Genomic DNA, 27,432 nt, shown 5'->3' on the forward strand with positions numbered 1-27,432 from the left:
TGTACGTTCTTGTAGTTAGTGGACACTTTCTGGCTGGATGGAAACACACAGCTGAGGGCAGTGACGTAAGCGCCTAATAACTTAAAATGACCCTTCATTCATTCCGCAAAATGCAACAGCAGCACATTGTGTTTGGCATACTTCAGAATAAAGCTGACAACTTCCCGGCCGTCCACGGAAAATGGCATTGCTACACAAACGGGATGCCACGAACCAGAAGTTAAGTTTGAAGTTGCAGCCGCATCGTGTTGTCTACATCGCAAGACTGTATTTCTTAGAAAAAGACACTTCTGTGGGGTGTAATACATTTCTCTCACATTATAATGTTCATGCACTGTTGTAGGAAAGTAACAAGTACGCCGTTTACGCCATTCCGGCTCAAACTAAATGACAGCTCCTGCTTTCAAAACGGGGCATATATAGTCAAAATGGCAAACACGCCGAGGCAGTTTCATAACCTTTCATCCCACCTCTGAGATGGAACGTAACCCTGATTGACAGTTGCCACGACAACCCGCACTGTCTTTTTCTACGTCAGAGCCTCATCCGGGGACTTCGCCGTTTGATTGACAGTTGCCATGGTAACACGCTCATTCCGCCGCCATTTTGTTAGTCGCTTTTTTTTTTTCAAATTATTTCCCTTCCCGCCGGAATAATAAATGTATTTAAAATCCTCATGGCCTCGAATTTGGAACTAAAGCATCGCCGGCATCGGATGAAGAGAATTCGGAGGCATACGATTTAAGAAAAGCCGAGGGTCGTGAGGCGGCCGGGGCTCCGCGGCTGTGCGTGTCTGTGGTCCGCCGGGCCGGCTCGCTGCGCAGGTTTGGAACGCGCGCCATTTTGTGAAATTTACAAAAAAAAAAAAAAAAAAAAAAAAAAAAAAAAACCTTGCCCAAGAAAACAAGCTTTATAGCTAACAGGACAGCAGGGTTTTCTTTTAATTCCTAAATTTGGAAAAATCGCAAATTTGGACGGACAAGAGTCGCCGACCGCCCGCGTTTTCTCGGGCTTCGGTTTGAATGGACAATTTCCCAGCCTGCGATCGAGTAAGTTTGTGTTTAGTTGTTGGAGAGGCGCTGTTGATTTGGAAACTGAATTGACACCGAGTCCGGAGGAGTGAGGCTTGTTGGGTTGGAAATCTGGGGTGGCTCGTCGGAGGACAGGAGAAGCTGGATCTTTTACTTCGCCCCACGGATTCCCGGACCTTACACGCACGGCGCTTTTCAGACGGAGAGGAGGGGAAACGCGCCGAGAAAGGTGAGTCCCGCTGCAGAATGTCGGGAGAATGTATCGAATGGATGGACGCGCTAGAACCCCGGTTTGTTGATAGAGATGTCGCTTCTCCTGGAGAGGGCAAAGCGTTTGATCTGACAACGCCGGGATGTTGAATTATATTCCCTGTTAATCGTACATAACTCGATCATATTCCGGTATATGTGAACGCACAATCGTGGCGGTACTTTACACAGGCCACGCTTGCCTTTAAATAAACGTATACTTGAAAATGACAGTTCCTGTACCCTGATGTATTGGATACTTTCACTCCACTCAGGAATGTTTGATGCCTGCAGTGAGTTACACGTTTAAACCTAGAAGTGGCTGGATGGAATTGAATTTGACACATGCATGTGTTTATAAATACTGGTACTTGAATGATTTGGTGCGTTATCAGGGATGCTGTAATAAAACGGGGGAACTACAGTTGCCATCCCTCTGGAGTGTACAAAAAAACCCCAAAGGTTTTATTTCGTAAATAAATGACAGACACAAACACACAGAATAAGTAAATCACTTCCTTTCGGAGGTGTATTGGAAGAGCGGTGGACCTTATGCACAGGCAACATTATGTGCTGTAGTCAGCTACTACATCGGATACATTACCCTCTAATCAATATTGCGATATTTAATAATACAAATAAAAAAACAACGTGAGGTTTCAGGTTGGGCATTTCCATATTTGCAGCAGTGTAATGTAATTGTTACTGTAAACCATTGATGTTTAATTTGAAAGCAGAACCGTTACCCAACTCAGACACTGCAGCCGAGCCGTTTCCGAGTATGAGATTGCTGTGTAGCTCCAGTGGCGGCTGGGCAGACCAGGGCCTGTTCGTGACTCTTTATTTCAAGGATAAAAAGATCTCACGATTATTGGCTGGTGTCGTCTTCAAGCAATGCCTCACTTCTTTTGAAATATGTGTGTGTATTTGGAATTAGCCAAGGTACATACAGAAGGTGTATAACGGTGGGGGGTTTAAATGCTCATGAGTTGAAGTAGCCAGTAATCTGGGGTGTTTAACCTAGTTATGGCTTCTCTACAGTCTTAGTGTTGGCATAGCATTTCCAACGACGCCTGCTTTTTGTAATTCACATCTTTCTACATCAGGCTAAGCCAAATTCACAGACTTGGCCCTCTAAAATTACATTATCAGTTGTTGTAAATCGGTATCTTTGACTTCGTTCCCGTTATATACTTAACTATACCATTAACACTCAGCCAGATGATTTGCTTTTCTTCTAATATCTTGTCCTTTTCTGTGAAGAACAGTTGCTCTTGATTTGCTCTGTTAAATAGGCTATAATTTGAAGTTTGTCTTTGAGTTTCTCCATCCATCTCTGGGGTTCATGGACTGTTTCATGATGATTTTGAATGATAGATGTATGAATTGATAAGCTCTTGTATGCTACACAGAACCTGAACAGGACATTTAAATGTCTGTTTGCTTCTACCTTGGAGTTTAACATTAGATATGGCTTTTATGTTGAGATTAAACACTGTTTAGAAAACTGCTTTCAAGGAGTATATTTGAGCACCTCGGTTGTTTAAAAAAAAAAAAAAGGGAAACACGGAGGACATATTACAGAGACACCTGATGTGTTAGGATGATGCTGGTTTTAAGGCTAACAAATAGGAAATACACTTTAATCTTTCTAATGAAAGGTCATGTTTCATACAAGTTAATGATTAGAGGGAGAATTTGTGATCTGAGGGTCCTTTTGTCATGTGTAAGATGATGGTATTTACATCCAATGTCAAAAAAGTCATGACCCATTTTTACACAGACCTACTTTCTTGATATAGGAACAACTGGAAAAAAATGCCATTACTGTACTAATCATTGTAATATTCTTGTATGTAATATATTTGAAGATGAGAGTTGTGCCTACACACTTGCTGTCTTGATTACAACTGGTTTTAATATAAGTTAAACTAATATAAATAGTGCACCTCAGTAAGTTATTGGCCTGCTCTACAGAATGGCCACTGTGGAGGAACTTGGTTTTAATTACCTCTCAAGACAGGTGTGTTTGTTAACCTGAATGAGAACTACTGAAGTGTGGCACTAGTGTTCATCTAAGCAGTTATGGATAGATCCATCAGTGAGTTTCTTTTTCTTGGGAGTTATCTACAAATAAGTTTTCTGAACCATTTTACTGTTAAGGGCCCTGAAGAATATTGAGAAATCAGTATAATTTTTAGTTTACCTTTGTAGGTTGGGACAAATTACCAGTCAGCGTGTATTTGTATTTTCTCTCTTTACTTTTTTCTTAGTTTAAATTGGTATGTCTTGGTAAGTGAATTGCTGTGTTTACTACAAAATCGTAGGCAAGTTTCTCTTAGGCTGTTCTGTTGATGGCTGTAAATTGTGAACAGCTTATAATTACCTCTCCAATTATAGCTAAATCACTGTCAAACTGTAGCAGATGAATGAAAAAAACTGCACTTCTATCTGAACCCTTATTTGAATACATATCTGGCTTTATGTAAACACCTGATAGACTGTTAAAAAGCATGATTTAGAAGCTTATTTTAGATCAAGGATGCAACAGCTGTAAGTGACAAAGCTGGAAGAATCCTCTCTTGATTTTTGTCATTTGCTATTCCTGTATGTGCAGTGCAGTTTGATAGGCAGCTGTTTTCTAACACCAAGGGAGGGAAATGCCATTTCTTTTTCAAATTCTTTATAAGCTGGAGATTGAAGAAAGATTTAATCTTTGATCTGTGATGAAAGAACTTGTATCTCCAGGAAGAAGTTATATTTTGTCTGTTATATCTTACTTACGTCCCTGTTCAAAACAATAACACTGATACAATAGTGCAAAATTGATGATCTGACGTTCCAGGATTTCAAGGATGAATTCTCTTTTCAGTTTTCCCAAAATTTACTGCTCTAAAGGGGGAGGGGAGGTTAATGCCAAGCATTTTATTATTATTATTATTATTATTATTATTATTGAACAAGCCAATTAACTTGCTTTTAAATTAACTTCTTTGACATAATGATAATATAACTGAGAAAACAACACCCAAAACACAATCACATCTGTATATGGTGGCTTGAACTTGTAGATCATGAAGGGTCTGATGCAAACAGTCCAGCAGGCCACTGATATTGATGTCATAGATTACTGTGTACTGTGTACTGTGGGTAAAACCTGACAATAACATTCTTTTTGAATGTGCTTATTTTAAGATTCTTACTTTTTAAACTCTACTTACTGGGAGTTTGTCTCGTAGTGCAATCATACATAGGCTAAGTGGTCTACTTTATACTGCACACTTACACATCACATTTATCAATTTTATAATCTATATAGTTCTCAGTTTTTGTTTTGCTTGACATTTTCAATTGGCAGGTTTGAAGAATCTCCCTATGTTTATGCATCAGTGTTTTAGATCTTGATATCTCTACATAGGTCTATATCTATCTATCTATATATAGATTGATAGTATGGGGGAGGGGAATGGAGGGTCATATTAGGAATAGGATAGGATCTCTGGAGATGAAAGCCACATGTAAAAGCATAGATTTTCTTTGGAAGATCTGTATTGTTCTAAACATTAATTTTTGCAATAGGGGGTTCAATTATTAATAATTTTCTAAAAAAAGATTAAACCAAGACAGTCAAAGTGCTGATGTTTTATAATTAACATTTAATCGTAATGTGTATCTTTCAAGCAGGACCATATGTTATTTATTTTCTTCATTGTTTTCATATTGTCTTTATGTTTGTATTTCAGAAATGGTTGATCGTTACAATTAGTGGAATAGGAGAATTACAAGTGCTGTGGTAGGTGCTGTTGAGGAGAAATGAGAAGGGTCATGATGTCAGTGCCTGGTAGTCTCATGAATACCAGACTAGGAACCAGACTTGTAACTAGGAACCAAAAAACACTTCTGAGTTAGATGTTGTAATTGTCTACATATAGAACCATTTCTATCGTCCCTGCATGCTGGGAGGCCTCTGTGCCATGGACACTGGCATTCTGCATGTGACTTTCAGAACAGGGGCAATTGTCAGTCCTCAGCAGTTGGAAATAGTTCTCTCTTGGTGTACTTCCTGCTCATGCCTCAGTCACACTGCCCATATTTTTAATAGAGACATTTTTGCCTGTGTACCCATTGAATGAACATGTTGATCTTCAGCATGCTTATGTGGAGAATTGAGACATTGGAGATAAATTAATACGGTACTCACTCATATCTAATCCCCATGCCCCTCTCCATACAAGAGGCCACACACCCTGTGTGTTTCCAGTGAACAGTTTTCAGCCTGTTAAAGTGTATTCTTCTTTGTTGCATTGACATCCTGCTTTTGTCAAAGCACACTGTGCTCTCTATTCCGGTGGCAGGTTTCAGTGTATATAGAATAGCATCCTAAACACTCTTACCAGAATTAGCACAAGATGATCACCAGATTATTTTTTTCTTTGATCCATCTATAGTTTCTACTAGTTTAATTTTAGATCTAATGCTTGAACAATAATAATAAAGTAGGGGGAACAAAAAATAAAATGCACAATGTAACCAATTTTAAACTAGGAGTCATTGTTCTAAAATAAATTGAGTCAAGGCTCACTAATCATAAAGAAAACTTGAAGCATTTCCAGGGCTCTTGAATTGTTGGCACTTTACATATTGCTGAAGTTTATACTAATCCTCGGAATATGACATTTGTATTAAAATATTATATATTGTAAAGGTCTAGTCTCACTGTGGAAAACAAACCCTAAATATTTGTAATGGAATCTCCAGTCCAAAAAAGCACACACCAATTGTATTTTGTCTGTTTAGTAATAGAAATAAAAATAAGTTTGTCAGAGGTTTAAAAAGTTATTTGGTTAAAGATATTATTAATGCTTGAATTATGCAAAAGAGATTAATTGTAGCATTTAGGTGTTAATTACAGTGTAGCCAGAGTATCCTTTTTAGCTTTTTAAACCGGTGAATTGTATTTATGAAGTTACAGTGCTTGAAAATGTTTCTATGACCTTGGTGGTTCACTTCTGCTAGGAGGCGTAAGTTTAGTAAAGTTTGATTGGTAGAGCTACATTTTAAAAGCCTGGTAAGTACTTTTTATAGTAAAACTAACCACTTTTGTAAATTTTGAGCATGGATATTGTTTCTAATTCTATAAATTGATATTATAAGTGCTATGTATTTTAATGGGGAGAAAAGTTCCCAAAATCCAACGGACGTAGTGGAAGGATGGCAAGTGGTATGACATAAAACCATTGAAGGATAGAATGAGCTGCAATGAGTCTGCTATATATTGAGAGAACCTATACTGGTAACATGTTGGAGGTTTTGTGACTGTGTACTGTTAGTTTCCTTTTAATGACTTCATTATGATGAATACAATGGTGCGGGGAAGTTCAGGCTCTGGATATGTGTGTGGGGGTACAAGATACAGTAGTCATTAATTTCACATTTTATCAAAATCATTGTGAATTTTTCTAATGAAATTTTTTGTATAATACACAATACACATCCAAAGCTGATACAATGCATCATTTGACTAAAGATTTAAGATGGAACTTAGAGCAAAAGTATGGATTCTGTTTTACTCAAGTTGATGGACGTCCTCCTCTTGGTAAGAAAGCCCTGAATGAAAAAAGACTGTGTGCGGACAGTTGTCTTGAATCACTGTCTGTGAAGTCCTCCAGCTTTCTTTAATGCTTGCAGACTGAGGCTACCTCATGGACCACTTGTTGGTGGATCCAAGTTGCTTATCCTGTACCTGGTGGAGTTTTCCTCTGCTGTGTAAACTGCCTGAAGTTTAGAAGTACAAGTCCTTTGTGTCTCGGATCTAGAGTAGTGCTGATGAATGCTGCATGGCTAGCAGTTTCAACTTCATTATTCTGGAGATGCTTTTTAAGTGACAGGCTCACAGTAAATTACTTTGTTGTGCTTGTGGTGTCATGGAAATGGACATCAATGAAGCTCATAACGATAGGGTACACCAGTGAAGCTGTAAATATTGCTTCCCTGCTAGTCACGTGTGTGGCTAGCCATAAAGACTCCACTACAAGTGTGAGACCTTCAGCACGCGGTATCTGCTAGTTTGGCAACAATGTGGTCTGTTAAAATCAGTGCTTATTGCCTGCCGCTGCTCTGCCAGCCATGCAGACATGATGTACACAGAGTTCCACCTTGTTTTACACTGTTGGATGAGCTTGTGTTGTGGAAAGCTACCCTGTTCTTCCTTGTCCTGTACAACTTTTATGACAGTAAAGTTGTTGTGAAAATGTGAGACTCCCTTGCTGCATGTTCCATCACTGACTGCCAACTAAAACTTGTCTGACAAAGTGATGCCCCACAACATTTAATGCACCGTAGTATCATACAAAGTCATGATCTTAACTTCTGTCCATTCAAAATGTACTGACATTTATCTGGTTTTGTTCGTTGTCGCTTCTCCATTTACTAACTTATAAGAAGATCTGATGGCATGATCCAGGCTTGACCTATAATAATGTTAGTCATGTGTGATTGGTAATAATCTAAATCTAATGGTCTCCACATAAGCATTCTTGATTGTATTCCCTTTAACTGATGTAGAGCATGTGTATATCTGTTTGTGCGATAACTGTCTGTAGACACCGCTATCCATAATTTGGCTAAACAAGATTTTTTTAAATTGAATATGACTCCCATACTGCTGTTGTGTAAGTAATCTTTTACAGAGTGTAACCTACTTTTGGTCTCCCTTAGTCAAAATATGCCCAAACAGCCCTTTAATTATTACAAGATCCTGGTCACGTGAGCCAAAGCAAGAGCAGAAATTGGGAGGTAAAGCTAACTAGTTACATCACCGTGTCCAGTGATGTCGCAGGACAAATGTAGGAAGTAAATACACCTTCCTTTTTTAAAATGTGTGTATCTGTGACTGTGATCATGATTTAGCTCAATTCTAAATGACCAACACATTTCTGTTTAAACATTTGAACTCTGATCTACGAGCATACTGAATTTTAAAAGATACTGACAATACACATAGGGCTATATTAATAAAACATTTATTGTGCTAAAATGAGGAAAAAGTTTGAAAGAAGTGCTGAAAGGTCACACACAACTGAAGTGCTGAAGTTAACAAAAGTAGTTTACCCGCTTCCATTTTTTAAATGTTGCTTAATTGTGTACTTATTTATTCTCTTTTTCAAAAGTTTTATGAATATTTATGAATCGTGTTCCTTTGCTATATTTTGATTTCTTATTTTAGATATAGTAATTGTGTACAAGAATATGAAAAGAAGTTTGAATTTACTGCTTTGCTGGCATTTTCCTATTTATTTATTATATATATATATGTGTGTGTGTATATATATAAGTGTATATATGTATAATTTGAGACTTGTGGTATTACCCATTTAATCCAGATCTATGCTTCTTCCACACTTGACCTAATCCTGACTCTATGACCCCTTAATAGAGCTGTATAAGAGGGTGGAAATGTCCTAGTCCTCTGCCCTGCTTGAGTGGATTTGTTTTGTATAGAGTTCTTAGTTATAAATGAGACGGAATACAGAAATGTTACTAGTATTTGGCCTCCTCCCAGGTTGAAGTTTACATTGAAGCTGTTTATCATAATGTACTCAGACCCTGTTCATCATAAATGTTACCACAGTTCTTTTATTAATGCTTCCAATTACTTGTTTGGGGTAATCTTAGTTTTAGTCTCCCAAGATCAACACTTGTCAACATGGACGTCCCAGGAATAATTTGAATTTGCACTGAGAATAAAGAATAAAACAAGGTTTTTGAGTTATTTAGGGCATATTTTACAGTAAAAACAATGAGGTCATGTTACATTTTGTCATGTTTAAGTTATTTTCTATTGGAGAACAGTTTCAATTTTTTTCCTAAATGTTACGTTTAGGAGGACTATTGTCTCTTTCCACATCATGGTTTACTCATTTACTCATGCTTCACCTGGTTTTGAGTCTCAAGTTGTGTATATTTGACCTGGATTTATAGTGGTTGTACTTGTTAAGGATAGGGATTTATATTGATTTACATAGTTGCATTGCGTATTGTATTGTATTGTATTGAGCCATGTACAACATTCTAAATATATGTTCAACTATTTTAGACTCTTGACACAGTTTACTTGTAGGATGTGGGACTAAGTTTGCTCACTTTGTCAGAACTGACACTTCCCTCCAACTCTTGTCTAAACCTGGATATTAACAAAACTGGAGAGATTAACAAAAACACTGATCTGACTAAATATTTCAAGTGTTGTTTATGAGGATGCTCTTCACTGTGTAAGTAAAATAAATAAGACTACTATGACCGGGAGAAGGATGACTGTTCAATCGTTTACTGTCTGTTATGAGTGCAAAGATAAATCATGTGTAATAGGCTACTTCCATACTTTCTGATGCATATAAGAAGGATCGGGTGCATATCAAGGCTTGTTTACCACACACATTACAAGTATATTAGTAAAAGTGTCCATAGAGTAGAAGCATCTTTTTTTTTCTTTTTTCTGTTTTTGATGTTACATTTCAGTCAACTTTAACCTTCTTAATGTTTTATTTTATTTACAAAACACATCTGAGAAACAAACAAGCATAGCTCATAGTGATAGCCGTGATCATCCTTTTAGCTAGAAAGGTTAGCTAGAGGAGGCTTCACATAATTTATATATTGTTTTCATTGACTGAGACTAACTTCATATTAGCACTAATAGTTCCTATATATACAGTGCTGTACAGTTTTGCTCCTGTGACCCTGTTTGTATTTAACTTGAGTTCGTTTCATCTTGCAAAGTTAACCAAAGTCATCATAGCCCTAATAATTTAAGACATGACCAGAAACTGAATGATTTTGTGTCACTAAAGAGTTGTGGAACATCAAATAAACGCAGCTGATCTCAGTGCACACATGCAAGAAATCAATTGGCACCTCAAACTTAACAACCTTTAGTCCACTTCATCATAATACCTGTGCAGAGAGAGTACTATTTAATAGAAAGCAGTGCTGGGTCTCTGTGGATATGTGCAAATCCGCTCCAGTGTGTGTTTCTGTGCTGAGAGAAAGTGATGTGGTTAGTGCTGCGTGGTGCTCTGCCGTGCTGTACTGAGCATCACGACTCCAGTCAGCCTGCTCTGTTTACAGACTCCCTCTCCCACACTGACTCAACCTGCTAGGCAGTGGAGTGATTAAGCCCATCCCCCAGCAACCTACCAGCTGTGATCTCCAAGCTTTCTCTTGGTAACTGTTGGTCTTGAAATAGAGACAGCTTGTTAGGTTTTGTTTGGTGAGGGAGAGGACTGAATTTTATTAAATGTTTCAGTGGATTGAATTCAAAGTAGGGAAAAAAATACACCTTTACAGGGAATATGATTCAAAGGTGTTGTTTTTTAGAGGGACTGGTAATATTTAAAAAAAAAACATCCATATTGAAGATTTGAACTTGAACTTTCTATACTGCAAATTCTACCTTTTGTTTTGTTCTGTTGAATATGCACGTTCTATTTTATATATAAGGTTGAAATAATAAACTTTGACCCAAGGTATTGTAAGGACCTCTACAAGGCAGAGATTGTTTGTTAAGATTTCACAGAACAGACACATTACCTTTTGTTTGTTTAGCATTGATAGCAAATAGCTGTTTTTGAGAAGCCTGAAAAACTAGGCTACTGCTTTTAAAAAGTTATTTTGTACAAAGCGTGGCAGTTGATCTCATTATGGTCTAAAGGGCTTTCAGTCAGTTTAGTCCTCATGATTTCAGTCTTGCTTGTGTGAAGCCTTTTTAAGAGATTTCAAAATCTTTAGAAATTTCAGTCTGCATGTTTCTGTGTTGTGAAAATGCAGCACATGAATTGGTCAGATTTCAAAGAGTCAGAGACAGTTTGAGACAGTTAACAAGGGAATCTCCTGTCAATTCTGTCAGCAGCTAGCTGTATGAAAAGAACCTGGAAACCCCCCTTTTAATGTCAAGCAAAAAGGTTTGATCCTAAACGGTTGGCAACATTGAAAGTGTAGTACAACACTAACTTGTTTAATTGTGCGGAATTCATCAAGATTTATAGTATCTTCTCTTGCTAAATGGGATGCAGAATTGTTTATTTCATGACAAATTACAGATCTAACTTACTAACAAGAACACTAACCTGAGGATTTAATAAAATCAAATAAAAACATGCTGAACTGTAGTACATGTGCAATTGCTCTGCTTGGCGAGAAATGTTGAGATTTACAAATTTAGTTGAAACTTGTTACATGAATAAGATACTTGTTTGGGGTTCTTAAACAGTCCAAACCATGCATCTGTAAGTGATCATATAACAAAGGCTTGTCATTTGAAATTTGATAATCAAAACAAATGAAATATACATGCTTGGATATAGTAAATGTTACATGCCTTGCTGTAGTTTGAGCTGTAACTGTGATAGAAGTGCTTTGTTCTTTTTTTTTTTTAGGAATCAAAACCACTTAATTATCCATCGTGTTTCACTCCCGATAGTTTATTATTGTTCACTTCAGCAGGTGATTCACTCCTATAATTAGCTAAGCAGGGTCAGGGAAAACTTTTCCAAGTTCAGCATTGACATGTGTTTCAGGGAGCTGATTGTCATAGGCAAGTCAAAATAAGGTATCAATACAGCACCATGTACATGATATTGAAAATATATAATAGATATCTTATTACCAGAAAATAATTACCCTGACAGACCAGGCATTTATTGTGTGTTGCTCTTTTAAGACAGATCTGGTTGACTTTTGCAGAGAATACATTTGTTTAGCATGGGATTAAGTGAGGCAGGGCAAAAAAAACCTTTGTGAAGGCAAGTAGAAGTTTGTTTTAATCATTAATGTATTTGTTTATACTAGGTGTATAAACTTGTTAACAGTATGGTTATATCTAGTAGGATTAATATATTCTATGAGCCGTATTGTCTGCAATAAATCACACAATTTACCAGAATTGTCTATTTATTGAAGTATTTTTGTGAAATAATTTAACACAGATCCAATTTTGACAGACTGATCTGGAAGCGTTTATTGTAGATCTTTCATTATAATTTGTGAAAGTGTCCTGTAAAATTGTGAAAAGTTAAGACAAATTAAGAGCTGTGTGTTGACTTGGCTGGGGATAAAATTACAGGCACTTGTATTGAACAGGGAATAATGTATTGCATTGTTATTAATTATGAATGGAGAAATGTATCATTTTGGATCAAAGATAGGAATGTGCAATCACTGTAATATGGACATGTGGAATAATCGTGGGTGTCCTGCATGATATTTCACCCTGACAGTGCCTACAGGTTATGTGTAACCTGAACAGGTGTTGAATCTTACAGATGATTTCCAATCTGTGTTTAATAGCATCTGTCTAACAGATTTTAAAGCCGTCTCCAAAGATATGTTTCGCATACTATAGAGCAAGACTTCTTTTGACATGGAGATGCTTAAAAGTTCATCAGTGGGTTTCGACACAGACTGGAACAAACTTGTGTTGTTGTAACTGGTAGTATAATACAAACTGGATGTATGCTGATTGGCCACATTCACAAGGGGTTGATTTTGTGAAGGTTATTTACAGACCCACAGAGATTTAGAAACTCAGATAATCCTGTGTCATATGCACAATGTGCCTACTTTGCTATGTGCATTACATTAATATAAGGGTTGATTTAGTTTACTACAAATGTTTTTTGTTTGTTTGTTTTGTTGTTTTTTAAACTTTTTTTAAAACTTCCTTGGAATATATTATGATATCAAGACATAAACAGAATAGTTTAGGATGATATGTTTTCTGAATGACCTAGCCTGGAACTTTAGTATGACAAATGCACCATTGAAAGGTTACCATAGATTCTTTGGTTTGGTTTTTCTGCTCTCTACAGGTCATGTCTGCAGGTAAAACGCAAGATCTGGGTTTCAGAATATGTCATATAGGCAACACTTGTTGATTTCTGCAGTAACCAAATAATTGGAAATATATAACATGTACATTTTTTTAAATCTTAGTATTTTTTAAATGGGATTTATTGCTTATCCTGTAAGAAGTAAGTAGGTGTTCGCATTTCATATATTTATTGCTACCAATGCATCTAATTCTTGTTGAAAGTGGATTTTAAAATGGTTAGATATCATTCAAGCACCATATGCCTATTTTTCTATTATTAGATGAATATGCTCTAGGGAAATAGCATTGTGGAGTTCTTTAAAAGGTATAAGTCATTTCATTCATGTAATTCAAGTATAATTACCACCTATTCTTCCATATTTCATAAACACTTGTACACTATTACAGCCTACTTACTGATTACATACAATTACCAATTATTACATAACAGGATTACAAGAGGAAATTGGTTACATTGTTAAGCAGATTCCTTGCAGGATACCATTTGAGGCTGCTCTGTGGAAAACGCCTAATGACTTTTCAGTAATTTAGCTTAGGAAATGCAAATTATAATTATCTGTAACTGTTATATCGCTATTTTGGTGCTCACAAAGTAATTCTTCTGAGCATTGTGAGGAATTTTAAAATATTAGTTACAGAATCGTAAAGTTCACTTTCCACATCACATGAAAGTCAGTCATCCTGCACAATTATTTCCTTGGTGTCAATCATATGATGTGCCTTTTTATTTACAGAGCAGTCACTGAAGATTTAAGAGCAAGTCTCAGATTAAGTGAGGAGGAGATGGACTTTTAAGTATTCGGAATAACTGATTGTTTGAGCCTGAGCTCAGTACCTGTCTTAACTTTGTGTCCAAATACTTTGTTGTATAATGATATGTTTTTATAACATAGTTTAGATTTAAATTTAATTTTTATAATGTTATATTTTTCCACAGTTTCTATTTCTTTAATTGAAATGTAGGGGAGCAAATTAAAATGCAGTAAATGAATTTAAATATATAGGCTATACTGCTGAGGAATTGTGTAATTTTACTCTTCAAATGATGCATCTGTTAAAAGCAATTCCTATTTTTTGAACAATCAAGAAATGTTTAACGTAATCACATATTCACCATCACTCAACATGACACAAGTTGAAACCTCTACTAAGTTTCTATGAACTCTGACATCGACCGTAAGAGTCCATTCTGACAGCTGTGCAAAAGCAAAGTGTTATCCTTTTTAATTTCAGTTTTTGTGAACATTTCATTTTCTGTTTGACAAATCAAATGGTTATGTGTGTCAAATCTGTACTTTTTATTTAACATCTTTGTATGTTTATTTTGCAGATCCACACCAATGATTGTGTTGGCTATAGACAAACTAGAGCATCCAGCTGCAAGAGTTTCTGTTGCAAAGGAAGGGGTATTAACAGCCAACAACCACCTGCAAGTTGGCCTAGGTATGTTAAGATTTTAATTTATTTTACACCATGACAATATTCATTGTTTTCTTCCTTTCATGTCTGTATTAAGGTGTTTCTGAAATAAGTTTTGGTTTGTAGTTTACTAGTTCTGTTTTGGAAGGATTGGCTGTGCTTGTTTCATTGATGTATTCCCAATGAGTGAAAAAGTAATTGGTTGATGTTTGTGAATCGTTTAGAAAGCACATACAATGTTCTGTGGAAACAAAAATATCAAGACAGTTTTCTTTCCATATGTTTCTGAAGTTCAAAGGCTGAACATTGTTACTAAGGGCAGAGCAAGAATCCATTCATACAGTCAGTCACCCTGATTTCGTCTTTACTCTTGCAAGATCTTAGGGATGAAAACGGGACATTTTTGTGGCTGTGCAACATTCCAACCAAGCCTCTGCAGTGTGTGAATACAGAGATGGTATATTTTCAGAGTTTGTTCAGTTTGTTTGTTGAACTCTGATTCAGCCTGCTTCAGAAAAGTGTTAATCTGAAGCTGATTGATTGGAGTGTGGTGTGCAATATTTTACCTGCCAATCCACGGATTTCTATTACCAAATTTATGAGAATTGGGTTTTCTTTGGCCTCTGTCAATTTAGTTGGTTGACTAAAAAACAAAAAAGGTCACAGAGAAACAAGGATGCAGTACCTTCCTGGAGAGGAGCTAAAAATAAAAGCCCATGATACATATAAAACTTTCATAAACATGTTGATGAAATTATTCCCCCCCCCCCATTTTTCATTCAAGAAAGACAAGGGCTGCCTCTCAATTACAAAACTTGTACATACAAATGTATAAACAATATCTACTTTCTCCTTATCTTATACATGACACACATTTGTTAGTTACACACTAATCTATTGTTTTGTCAAACTTACCAGTTAATTTCGCGTCCCATCTTCACAGCTCAGCTGACAGTGCATTCTCATATTCAACAATTTGCATTTTTAGCAGTGGAATTATACAGGTTATGTTGAGGCCAAGTGAGAGATATTACTGTTCAGTTTGAAATTGATAAGGTGAGTTTAATTTGAGAAGGAAGTGGTGAAGTTGCTTGTCTGTTTTTAAAATGCCACTTTGTGAAGTCTCTAAACCACAGAGTCAGCCTGAAACCTAACTTCATAGAGCTCTGAAAGTTTCTTCGAGTGTGTTGTTGGTGTTTTGAGGAGGAGTGATGGGAGTTTCTGGGCAGATGTGGGATGTAGAAACTTTGTCAAGATTTAAGTATGTACACTCGGTGTAGCTAAACTGATGAATGTTTTAAGACAGTTTGCCTGTAGCTTGTATGTTGCAGCTATGTTCAGATTTGTTTATGTACAGTTTGGATCTGCCTCTTTTCTGCCAATGCAACAACAACAGGCACAGTTTGTAAAGCACAACACTTAAAAACAATCGTATGTCTGGAACTGTAACCGTGAACCTTGACCTAATTTTACCTTATAGACCAATTTAGAACCTTTAGACCAATTTCTCTGTATTGTTTTCTTTTCTCCCTATTATTGACTTTTTCTTTTTAAAGGGAGATGGGAAGGGGGTGTGAATGGATTTGCGAATGTATGTATTTATTAAAATTGTTTTTTTTCTTTAAATATAAATGATACATTCTTGTTTTTGGTTATGGTGTCTTTTTATTCATTGTAGTGGGTTGTGGTTTGCTGCTGGACTCTCCTCCCAGGATGATATGAGATTTAACAGAAGACGATGCATACAGGTTAGCTGCTATACTCTATTTAACATCTTGGACTCCAGACCAGGTGACACTAGTGTGAATTAGTCTTTTGTGTGATTTCATCAGTCTAATGAGAGAAGTCTCCCTGATCTGGATAGAATAATCTGGGTGGAAATAATCTGATATGGATTCTTTATTGATGTGTAAAACTTTATTCTGAGGCCTTTAAAATGATTAATTACGAACAAAGTAACCTCTAAGTGTTATTTCACGAAAAGAGGATCTCTTTGTATCCTGCAAGGTAAATAAAGTTTGTTGATAGTATTTAACAATGAATATTTAACCAACTTTGTTCTTGTTGAGAGGCCATTTCAAACTTGCAGTATCTTCTGTATTCTAAATTTTAAAATCTGGAAAACATGTCAGGATTTTTTCCACCCAACTTGTTTTCCTAATGTAGGCAGAGCTCTGTTCTGTGTATTTCTAACTTGTGTATTTCTAAATGTATCTGATGTCTTGAGATAAAGATTACATATCAAATGGAAAATACTGAGTTTTTGAACCCTACTTCTTTTTATGTCATGAATCCTGTTGACACATTCTTGCTTGATAGTACTAAATTCTGTTCTAAATGCCCAGACCAATAATTGTTAGTTTGATAATGGTTGGTATTACAAAATGGCTATTAAATAGGCATTATTGAGTATTCAACATTGTCCTTTTTAATTTTAAACCACAGGAGCCCCTTTCTGAAGCTGTGAAACATTAAACTGTGCAGTTTCCCATGCCCTCGTCACCTTTTTAATGATTCATGTCACTGGGGTCTAAAGTCATGCACAGCGTATTCTTTACCCTTAATAGATGTTACTGTAGCACTGTGGAATGCACAGGTATCCTTCCTAAAGAAGCTGTGTAAAAATAGTGTGTACACTAGGAAGTATTGCTAAAGATGTTGGGTATTTAGATAATGGATGCAACACTTTGTCACATTACCTGAATTTAGGAAGAGAATAAGAGTTTGACTGGTTGACATTTAAGCTGTTAAACATTAAAAAAGGCATATAGTTTAATTACTGCCCAATTAAATTATGAATTTACTTGAACGTAAACCTTCATTCGTAGTGCCGGAATTTCAGATGTCTTTGCAGGGTTAGGAGATTAGGAATTTACCCCAATGTCTTATATTTATTTATTTATTTCCCTTCTACATTACACTTCTCAGTCAATAGAAGAAAAAGGAATGCCAGTTTACTGTAAAAGCAATCGTAAATGTGCTGTCTCAGCCCTGTCAGATTTCCCAGCAGCATACTCACGCTGCTTAGGAGAATCAACCAAGCAGGGATTAAATTGTGCATTAATGTCTTTTGCTGAGATTGTATTTAGTGAGTAACCAAGAAAACCCTTCAAAACCCAGTACAGGCCCTAAAAGCTGTCCCAGCCCAAATTATCTCTTAAAAACATTTTCAAATATATGAATGAGTTAAAATGTTTGTTCAGAACATTTACCTGTGAGAGGTTTTAAACCTGATTCTCTGAAAATGAATAGCTACCAGGTTGTCATACCTAAAGATAAATACAAAATCCTCTACATTTACATTTTAATTGGCATGTTGTCATGGATTTATATGGTTTCAGAAAATGTTAAATTCGCATACAGATAATTAAAAAGCAAACCAGACTATCAGAATGAAAAATTGGAACAACAAAAAAAAGTATATTTATATAAGTTTCATTGTAATGGAATCACCCGGGAGGATTTGATGTCTGCTTCATCATAAAACTGAAATATCCCACATACCTTTTATGAATGTAAAGTTTTTACAGTGTTACTGGTTCTGCATTTGAATACCTAGACATTTGTGGTCTGTGTATTGCTCCTATCTACGTATGTGCAATAATATATTCATACTGGTAAAAGTATAATTGATGTAAATGTTAATCGCATGTGTATTATTGTTTTTCAGAACCTGCACATATGTCATTATTATTATTAGAGTAATTTTTATATTGAACAGGGCAATTAAACCATTTCATATTTTAACTTCTCTTTCAATTTTGTGAGCCGAGTTTGAAATATAGGACGAAAACTGTTCCTAAACTATAAATGTACTAAAATATAGGTCACTGTTTTTCATAGCAGTAGTTTTATTTTTTGCATCATTATTTTTTGGGGGGAGAGGGGATTAGGGCTCTGTCCTGTGTCAGGCCGAATGCATGCTCTGACATATATGGCTAATTTGCTTCCAGGGACTAACGTGTTAAAAGCAGCTTGGAAATGTGACAAAGTGCAATTTCATTTCTTGTTTATTACTTGTTTTCCTATTGGACAATAGATGGCAGCTCTGCCTTGGCAACAAAAGTAGGGTATTTGCATACCAGCCTCTGATTGGTCTGTGGTTTGACGGACTCACCCAATCATGCAGGATCTTCCTGGTGGTAGGCTATGCTAATTAGGTGCTGTTGCTGGGGTTCAGAAGGGTGGTTACTCGGAGTGATTCTGCTGCATTGTGTTGCCTGGTGAGAGACGTTGATAAATGAGTGCTTAATGATCTGCAGAATTCCCACTCACTGCAGACAGCCTGAGATTTCCAAATAGAGCCGGAGAGTCGATTGCTGAGCTAAATGCTGCTTTTAACTCTTCAGTGGCTGCAACAGCAAGAGTGCCGAGAGATCACAGCATTTTAGTCATTGCAAAAGTTTCCTTGGCAAGTCCGGTTTTGCTGGAAGTTTGTTGTAGTTGATTGCATGCCCCAGCCCCCTCCTTGCCAGTTTTGTTTTGATAAATTGCAGAATGTAGCCCCCTAAAAATGTGAAGAAATGTATAGTCTCCATTCATACAGTCAGTTGTTGATATATTTGGTTTTATAAGAGCAACTTTTTTTTTTTTTTTTAAGTGTACACAAAAGTTTTAATGAACTGGGAGTTTTAAATGTAATGTCTTAATTTCAATACATTCTTTACATTTTGTTACTTATTGGAAGTGTTTGCAGATTGTAGGTGATACAGATTAATTGTTTGTAGAAACAATCTAATTGTTGACCAGGAAGGATTTTTCATAGATTTTATTACTGTGCAACTCTGTAAATTACTACTTCTAATTTCACTAAAGCTGCCAGATGTAATGGAATTAATTACATATTGATAAGGTATGATATCAGTGAACTGCATATAATTGTTTTTACATGGTTTTCAAGAATGCATATATGAATGTTCACCAGTTGCCACCTAACTGAACAGTAATCCCATAGGCAGGGATTAGACGGTAATCTAAAATGGTGAATTTACCAAGGAAAGAAAAAATAAGAAATGCTTAATATTGCCGTGGGGGAATGTCAGAACACCGGTTACTTGATATTTGTTATTGTCTGCAAGAAGCGGTGGCAGGCCGGCCCCCTCACAGCAGTAGGTCATGCATATACTGTGCAGCACGGAAGTTGCTTTGGAGAATAACTCTGTGGAGTGATGCAGCAGTTTCCCCCGTCCTGACGATGCAGAGTGAGCGCTTTGCTCCGCGAGAGGGGGGTGTTACAGGCAGGCAAGGGGAGTGGAGGGGAGGGGAGGGGGCTGAGCTTGGCACCACTGTTATGATGCTCAGGCAGCTGAGTCACAAGCAGGTCCAAACAGCAGGGGTCCATTGGCAGCTGCTATGTCTTTCTCACTTCCCAATGGAGGGTTGCCGGGCAGTCTTCATTACAGTTTTTACTCAATCCTTTAGACTTGATATCGATATGTATGTATGTATGTATGTTTGTGTGTGTGTGAAGGGGAAATCAGCTATAGAACTATTATATAAAATAATTACACAGTTCTTCCTTAATACAAAAAAGCATGTATACTCTATCTTGCACATTACCAAAAAGCAGGAATTACTGGCATTTTCTCAGGTAGTGTTTCAGTTGGCCAGTTTGAAGTAACGTCTCATTATTCTAATCCCAACTGTTACCCAACTGTGATGTGCAGTGTCCTTTGGGCCTGTGGGTCAGATGGGCTAGTGTACTGCTTTGGGCTGAAAGCTGATCTCTGGGTCTGTAGCTGTGCTTGTCCTTTTGGGAGCATGTGATTAGTGACATCATCAGTTGTGGCTATTTGTGATCTCTGATGTCACGGTTTGACTTTGCTGCCAAGTGTTCAAGCAGCAACAGCACGCTGCCTTACCGGCTAGAACTGGGCAAAGTTCTTTAGTTGATTCTGAACACCGCTGTTTTCTGTAAAGGCAGTATTTTACATCGTAAAATAAGTAAGTATTAATATATACTTTCTTTTGCAAATAACAGTGAATTGTTTTGTAAAATTTAATCTAGATTAATTTTAGAAATTAGACTGAGACATGAGAGGTATTTCTCTTAATGGAAGAGATTAAATGCATCGATAGGACACACATCTGTCGTGCAAATGCTATATTTGAAGGGGAGCTATATTTGTACTTTTGTTTGTGAAATTATATTTTTGGGGAATTTTTTCCTATGTTGTCATGGACTCATAATAAAGTTAGTTTTATACTATCTATAGTTGAAATGGAAAATATTGACAATGCTTAGAACTAGTAAACTTATTGAACTACCAATTACATGTAAATTAAGTGTTGTGGGATGTAAGCTAGTGCAGAACCCTGAAAGCAGAGTCCTTTGCTGTAGGTCGTGTCCAGTGACCGACCTGTTAATCCAGGTCGGGTGAGCAGTGTGGGAGCTGTTTCGAGCATCTGTGTGCTGTTCTGTTCTTGTCTGATGGATGTAGCTGGTACTGCTCTAGGGTGTTTGTAACAGTTTTCCAGATCAATTATTAACAGGGGTTATATCTGGTGAATCAAATATGTTCCTAACCATTCTGTTGTGTTGCGTGAAGGTCTTGCAGTGGAGTCAAGATCCAGATTTTTTTTTTTCTCTCCTATGTCCCTTTTTGGGTTTTTAATTGCAAGTTCTATCAAGGGCAGAATAAAAGATCAGTTTTTAGATCAGCAGTGTCTTTGAAACTCTCTCTCTTTTTCTCTCAGCTGTGTCCTGTTATTTTAATGCCACAAGCTGCTCCACTCAGACTTCAGGCACTGCTGATGCAAAAACTGGAACACAGTGTGAACCGGATTGAAATTTGTAAATTCCCAGAATTATTTATGTTTTTTTAACAGATGCATTGTGTTTTGACTACATGCACTTTTATCCTATTCTATTACATGCAGCCAAGTTTTGGGTTTTTATGAATTCTCTCGACAGATACTGGAATTCTAGTGGCTGTTAGTAAGACAAAAATTCCCCCCCTCTTCTATTGTACAAACATACAAGTCATAACAATTCCTATCTGCACTATATTAACATTATAAACTTGATTCTCTTTTACAGTATAGTTTTGACTGGATTTAAATATCCATTTCCTAAGCAGCGTCCGTATATTTATTTATTTTTATAAGCATGACCATGATTCTACTGTATTTCTGAAGGGGAGTCAGTTACCATAGCGATGTGTTACACAAACATAGAAACCTGGCCTTCAGTGATGCTGAATGTTTTTTTATTTTTTCCCTTCTCTTTACACGTGAGATGATCTGAGGTAGTTAGAAAGGATTGTCTCTCTATGATTGGTTAAAGATCTTTTTTTTTTTTTATATTGGCGAGGAAGCTAGGTTACCAGGGAGATAAACATGCATAATCTGTCTATTCTAAGTTTAATTAATTCTTTCTGAACACTTTAACAAAATGCATCATAGTTGAATTAGTAGTGTTTACTGATGTACTTGTAGGTGGATAAATATATATACAGTTGATAAGGAACTTTTCAGTCTTTAGCTCCCTGTTTAAGTTATCTTTTTTTTGTGTATCACTCACTCACACCAAACAGTCTGAATTGAAGAATAGCTCTGGAAGTCTTAACTTCTCATTGTCAAAGGCCACCTGTAGGTTTTGGGAACAATATGACCTTAGAGGGGGATTGATTTTTACACAAAAGTTTTCCTTTAATTCATTGTGTAACCATAGAAAGAAAACCTAAGAAATAACTTGATCATCTTTGTGGTTTTTGCATTAAATTACTATCCATAAATTACTGTGGAATACAGCTTTTGTTTAATTAACGTTTGCTTGTATAGGCATGTCATGTCCTCAGTGTGTTTTATTTATTTGCTTTAAGAAGTAGTGTTCCTGGTATGTTCTTGGGCTTTAGCAAGACGAGCACACTTTTTGTCCCAGGTGTTGTGTATAAAATACTATGTGAGTGAGTGTGCAGTGTCTCGTTTGCAAGACTAGCGAGAACTCAAACGTGTTTCTCTGTGATTGTTTTGCAGGAGGAGAGACTTCAGCATGCAAACCTTCATCTGTTCGGCTTGCGCCCTCGTTTTCTTTCCATGCTGCTGGCCTGCAGATGGCTGCGCAGATGCCTCATTCGCACCAGCCGTACAGTGACCGTCACCAGCAGGGTACGGACTCATCTGCCACGGCGTTGCCGTACAGTGACCAGGTCCAGCAGTCTACTGCCAACCAGGTAAGCGGCAAGGCCCTTGAACATGCACAACTGCACTGATGTGATCCTCAGTAATACGGACATGGTACAGCACCATCGAATGTAAACTGTTCCCAAGCACCGCTGGATAGCTGGAGTACATATTGCCAAGATTTATACAGCTAATTTGCAGGAAAACAATTAAAGTGAAAAGAAAACTCAATACGTTAATGTATATATAGGCTATAAGGGCTTATGTGCTTTTATTTGGTCTTTGCTGGGTTCGTTTGTGTATTCATGATGTCAACACTGAAAAATGCTGCAGTAGTATCTATTCAAGTTCATGCCCTTTTGATATTTTTCCCTTTTCTCTTGTGATTCCTGGAAAGAGTGCTTCTTGAAAGTTGCCTTGACATTGTGCATGAGTTACTCTCTGTGAAGCAGGCATCTTGCCTCCTTACAGAAATCACAGTAAGCACAACCAAGGCAGTGACTCAGAATAGATGTGATGATGTTGCCTTGATTTTATTACACTAGACAGTGACATAATCGTTACAGAGAGATTTGTTTTTCTGTTGGACAAGCCTATGCATCTACTCTTTAATGGCTAATGGGTCATCCTATATTGGAGGACTAGTAATGTAATATTTAGGGTTTTTCAAATCAAACCGGACTGCTATGGTGTTTGGGTGAAATTGGGAACACTTTTTATTTAAGCAAAATATTGCAGACAATAAAAATCCTGTGTTGCCTTGTTTAGTGTTCTCTGTTGTTGTGAAAGTATATTTGAATATTATATGCTGTTTGTGATCACAGCAGAAAGACAGGAACATATGCACTGAATAAGAAATTTGTAGTAAATCCAATTATTTTACATAATACAATGTTATTTTGTAGACTATATTTTTCAAAACAAGTTTTCATTAAACAAATTGTATGGTGAACCTTAACATAAAACGAATCTAAATCAATAATGTTGGAAATGATGTAGTGATTGCAGGTGATAGGTGAAGGGGTTGGAGTGGGAGGTGGGCTGAAATGTGAGGGTCTCTTGTCTGTTGAAGGTGATTGCTGATGTGGTCTTGTTACAGAGGCGGATGCCCCAGACCTTTCGTGAACCAGCCACTGCTCCATTGAGGAAGCTCTCTGTTGACCTGATCAAAACATACAAACACATCAATGAGGTAAGAAGCACCGTCTGCTCACTGTGTTAAATATCCGTGTGTAATCTTGAGTGAACATTAATGTCTGTATATCCGTTCAAAGTTTCCGTGTTAATGCATGCAGATATTTCAGAACATGGAAAAATCAATCGGACGTAAAAGCTAAAAGCATTGTTTCCAGAACGTGCAGTTAGAAATTTCAGCCTTAAACGTCTGCGGTTTATCATTGTGTAGTTCTATATGTATATTGTTTTTCAACCTAACTTTTGATCCTTATTGGATCTTGCTTTCGGATTGCATCTTATCGGCCTCATTAACTGTCCATTACATCTGAGGTTTGTCATCACTGATGATCACACTTATGTCTTCCATGATATAACTGCAGTGCATGTTGTTTCTGGGATGATTTACAATTTTGTGACATGAAGTTTTAATCTCGGAGAGAATGCATTGCCTCTCAAAGAACTGGATGGTGCGAGCTTGTCACTGTTTTTATACTCGGCTGGTATGCGGCTGGTATGTGAACTAGCGCGCCTCAGTGGCCATTTAGTGAATGCATTGTTTTTATTCACAGGATTCCTTTTGAATAGGTCACTTAGCCGAGACCTGTAATTGCTCGGATTGACACAGTGGGATTTCTCGATCTATAGTCTCACAGCTCAGATAAAGCTTGCGCTGGATTTTTACTGCAGAGAAACCTTTCTGGTTAGCTGAGTCCTTTAGCTGGTCGTCTGTCATTGAAATATTTCAGTCAGTCAATACAATTGCACGTGAGTCTTTCTACGGTTTACTGAAAGACTGCTTCTTGTCGTCATTTTTATACATTTTGATTTCAGCAGAAAGGTTAATACACAACATACAAAGTGGGGTGAATGGGAGGGTGGTTGAAATAATCCTATTTTTAACATTGTTTAATGTAAATTACTGCAGTCTAATAGTAGTTTGTGGTAGTAGAATAAAGCACATTTTATAATTCATAATTATATAATTTGAATGACATTCAAGGGCATAGCTTGTGAAAGCCAGGTAGAGACGGCTATAGAGAAAAATGGATAGAACTATATCTTTGAGCAACAAAACTACACAGTGCCTATTCAGTTTGAGAAGTGTGTTTGCTGAGGCACACTGTAGTAACAGCGGTTCTTTTCACTCTGCTCAGGTATACTATGCAAAAAAGAAGAGACGACACCAACAAGGCCAGGGCGACGACTCCAGTCACAAGAAAGAGCGGAAGGTGTACAACGATGGCTACGACGACGACAACTACGATTACATAGTGAAGAACGGGGAGAAATGGATGGACCGCTATGAAATCGATTCCTTAATAGGCAAAGGCTCGTTTGGACAGGTCAGGGACTGTCACAGTGATCCCTTTTTCATTGCTGTATTTTGGTCAAGAAAACCCTATCAACACCCTCAGATTTATGCTCAAAATGCTTGATTTGTCTGAGAAAATATCTTCTTGTAATGTTTGATTTGTGTTTGCTTTCCAAGATCATGCTTACATGTGCCTACTAATAGTACAGATCCTAGATTAGCCCCTGGGGTGCTTTAGAAATTCCAGATTAATTGATAATGTGTTGATGGGGGTTTAAACAAAGACAGCTCAGTATTGGCTCCATCTTCAGCAGTTTGAAGATTTGTGAAAAAGTGAAACTGATGCCTGCGATCAAGATCTTGTGCTTGCTGTGACCTCATGTGGGTGTACGATTATACAGATGAGCAAACTGGACCACAGTTTGCGTTTTAAAAATACAATATGTAATGCTCTTAGTCAGAGCACATAGAAGACGGCACTAAAGACTGGAAAGGATATATTTGGAGTTCTGATGAATTTCAGTATCTTAAGTCTACCCTTTAATTAGATTTTAACACTTTATTAATTGTGCTTCAGATGTTTTCTAAAATTCAGAGTTGCAATGTCATGTCAGCCAGAGACCAAACCCCGCACCAAATTTAGAGTAAAATTACTCCAAGGGGCATTTAATTCTTGATTGGTTTATAGCTTCTCCATTGGGATCAATGGGTACACATTGGATACACACATTGGGTACACACCTTCCCCTCCTCTTTTCAAAAAGGCTGTAATTACCTCGAGGAAGCAAATCAATTGCTTTCTGGGTGCTCACAGGTTGGTAATCTGTGCCTATTCTACCAGTTTCACTGTTGCAGTTCTCCGTGATATTCCTAAAGTGCATCACAATATATTTGCCGGCATCTTCTCTTGTTCAAGTGCCTTTTCTTTTGGTCTGTGGCAGGTTGTAAAGGCGTATGACCGTGTTGAGCAGGAGTGGGTGGCAATTAAGATCATCAAGAACAAGAAGGCTTTCCTGAATCAAGCCCAGATTGAAGTGCGGCTCCTCGAGCTTATGAACAAACATGACACCGAGATGAAATACTACATAGGTAACAGTGAACTCGGCTCTTTCTCCCAGCTTTAATTGTTTGGTTATAAAAACATCAGCTTTTTTTTTTTTTTTTTTTGTATAGCTGTGGCGATTTACATTTTTTTCTTAAATGAATCTGTCTGAATATAAGCTGCATCTTGTTTTGTGGAGGCAGAGGAGAAAGTTTGTTTAAAATCCTACCTTGCATAAATAATAAATAGTAATGCATTTGAAATCATCTCATGTTCTGCATTCATTGATAACGAAGAAATGCTCACAATGTCTCTCAATTCTCCTGTCAATCCCCCGTCCAGTTCACCTGAAGCGTCACTTCATGTTCAGGAACCACCTCTGCCTGGTGTTCGAGATGCTGTCGTACAACCTCTATGACTTGCTGCGCAACACCAATTTCCGCGGCGTCTCTCTGAACCTGACCCGCAAGTTTGCCCAACAGATGTGCACGGCCCTGCTGTTCCTCGCCACACCTGAGCTCAGCATCATCCACTGTGACTTAAAACCCGAGAACATCCTTCTGTGTAATCCTAAGCGAAGCGCCATCAAAATAGTAGACTTTGGTAGCTCTTGCCAACTGGGACAAAGGGTAGGTTAACGACACAGTATTGACAAATACGACCTTTTCTTTGTCTCCAGATGTTGAAAGGACTTTATTATTTTGAAGCAGTATTTAAATGTAACTTGCATACCTTCTGAAAAGTGCTTGTTAATATTTAAAACGTAAAAGTTAATTTTCCATCCTCTTTCCTCAGATATACCAGTATATCCAGAGTCGATTCTACCGGTCCCCCGAAGTGCTGCTGGGCATGCCTTACGACCTCGCTATCGACATGTGGTCTCTCGGCTGTATTCTAGTAGAAATGCACACCGGAGAGCCTCTCTTCAGTGGAGCCAATGAAGTAAGTTTTGGCTGCCTTAGTGACTGTGTCTTGTTCAAATATGAATAAAGTTTTCATCTAACAAAATGTAGAAAATGCAAGCAGTTATTTATTTTTATGTAAGTATTTCGCGAGTTGGGAATCTTACTACTAGGAACGGGGAAAATCTGTGCAAATCCAATACATAAATAAATAAATGATATAATGTATATTGCATTTGAGGAAAATGTTGAATGAACTCTGGTGTGAATATGAGGACATCCTTTAATTT

At 37.2% G+C, this 27,432-nt stretch overlaps 1 protein-coding gene across 2 annotated transcripts in view; it reads left to right on the plus strand.

Annotated features, from left to right (window-relative positions):
• The first annotated feature begins 584 nt into the window (after positions 1-584).
• The window catches only part of dyrk1aa (dual-specificity tyrosine-(Y)-phosphorylation regulated kinase 1A, a), a 32,036-nt gene continuing 5,188 nt past the window's right edge, over positions 585-27,432 (plus strand). The window contains exons 1-9 of one of the 2 annotated variants that reach the window (XM_066699497.1): positions 587-1,260; positions 14,498-14,610; positions 16,265-16,334; positions 22,564-22,760; positions 23,810-23,902; positions 25,041-25,229; positions 26,140-26,287; positions 26,583-26,869; positions 27,036-27,182. In XM_066699497.1, the coding sequence (XP_066555594.1) occupies positions 16,325-16,334; positions 22,564-22,760; positions 23,810-23,902; positions 25,041-25,229; positions 26,140-26,287; positions 26,583-26,869; positions 27,036-27,182 (1,071 nt within the window). In that variant the 5' untranslated portion in view covers positions 587-1,260; positions 14,498-14,610; positions 16,265-16,324. Of the gene's footprint in view, positions 1,261-14,497; positions 14,611-16,264; positions 16,335-22,563; positions 22,761-23,809; positions 23,903-25,040; positions 25,230-26,139; positions 26,288-26,582; positions 26,870-27,035; positions 27,183-27,432 lie in introns of both variants that reach the window. The other variant, XM_066699496.1, reaches the window with a different exon arrangement.

The sequence above is a fragment of the Amia ocellicauda genome, chromosome 3 (genome assembly GCF_036373705.1).
Source record: "Amia ocellicauda isolate fAmiCal2 chromosome 3, fAmiCal2.hap1, whole genome shotgun sequence".
Classification (NCBI taxonomy): domain Eukaryota; kingdom Metazoa; phylum Chordata; class Actinopteri; order Amiiformes; family Amiidae; genus Amia; species Amia ocellicauda.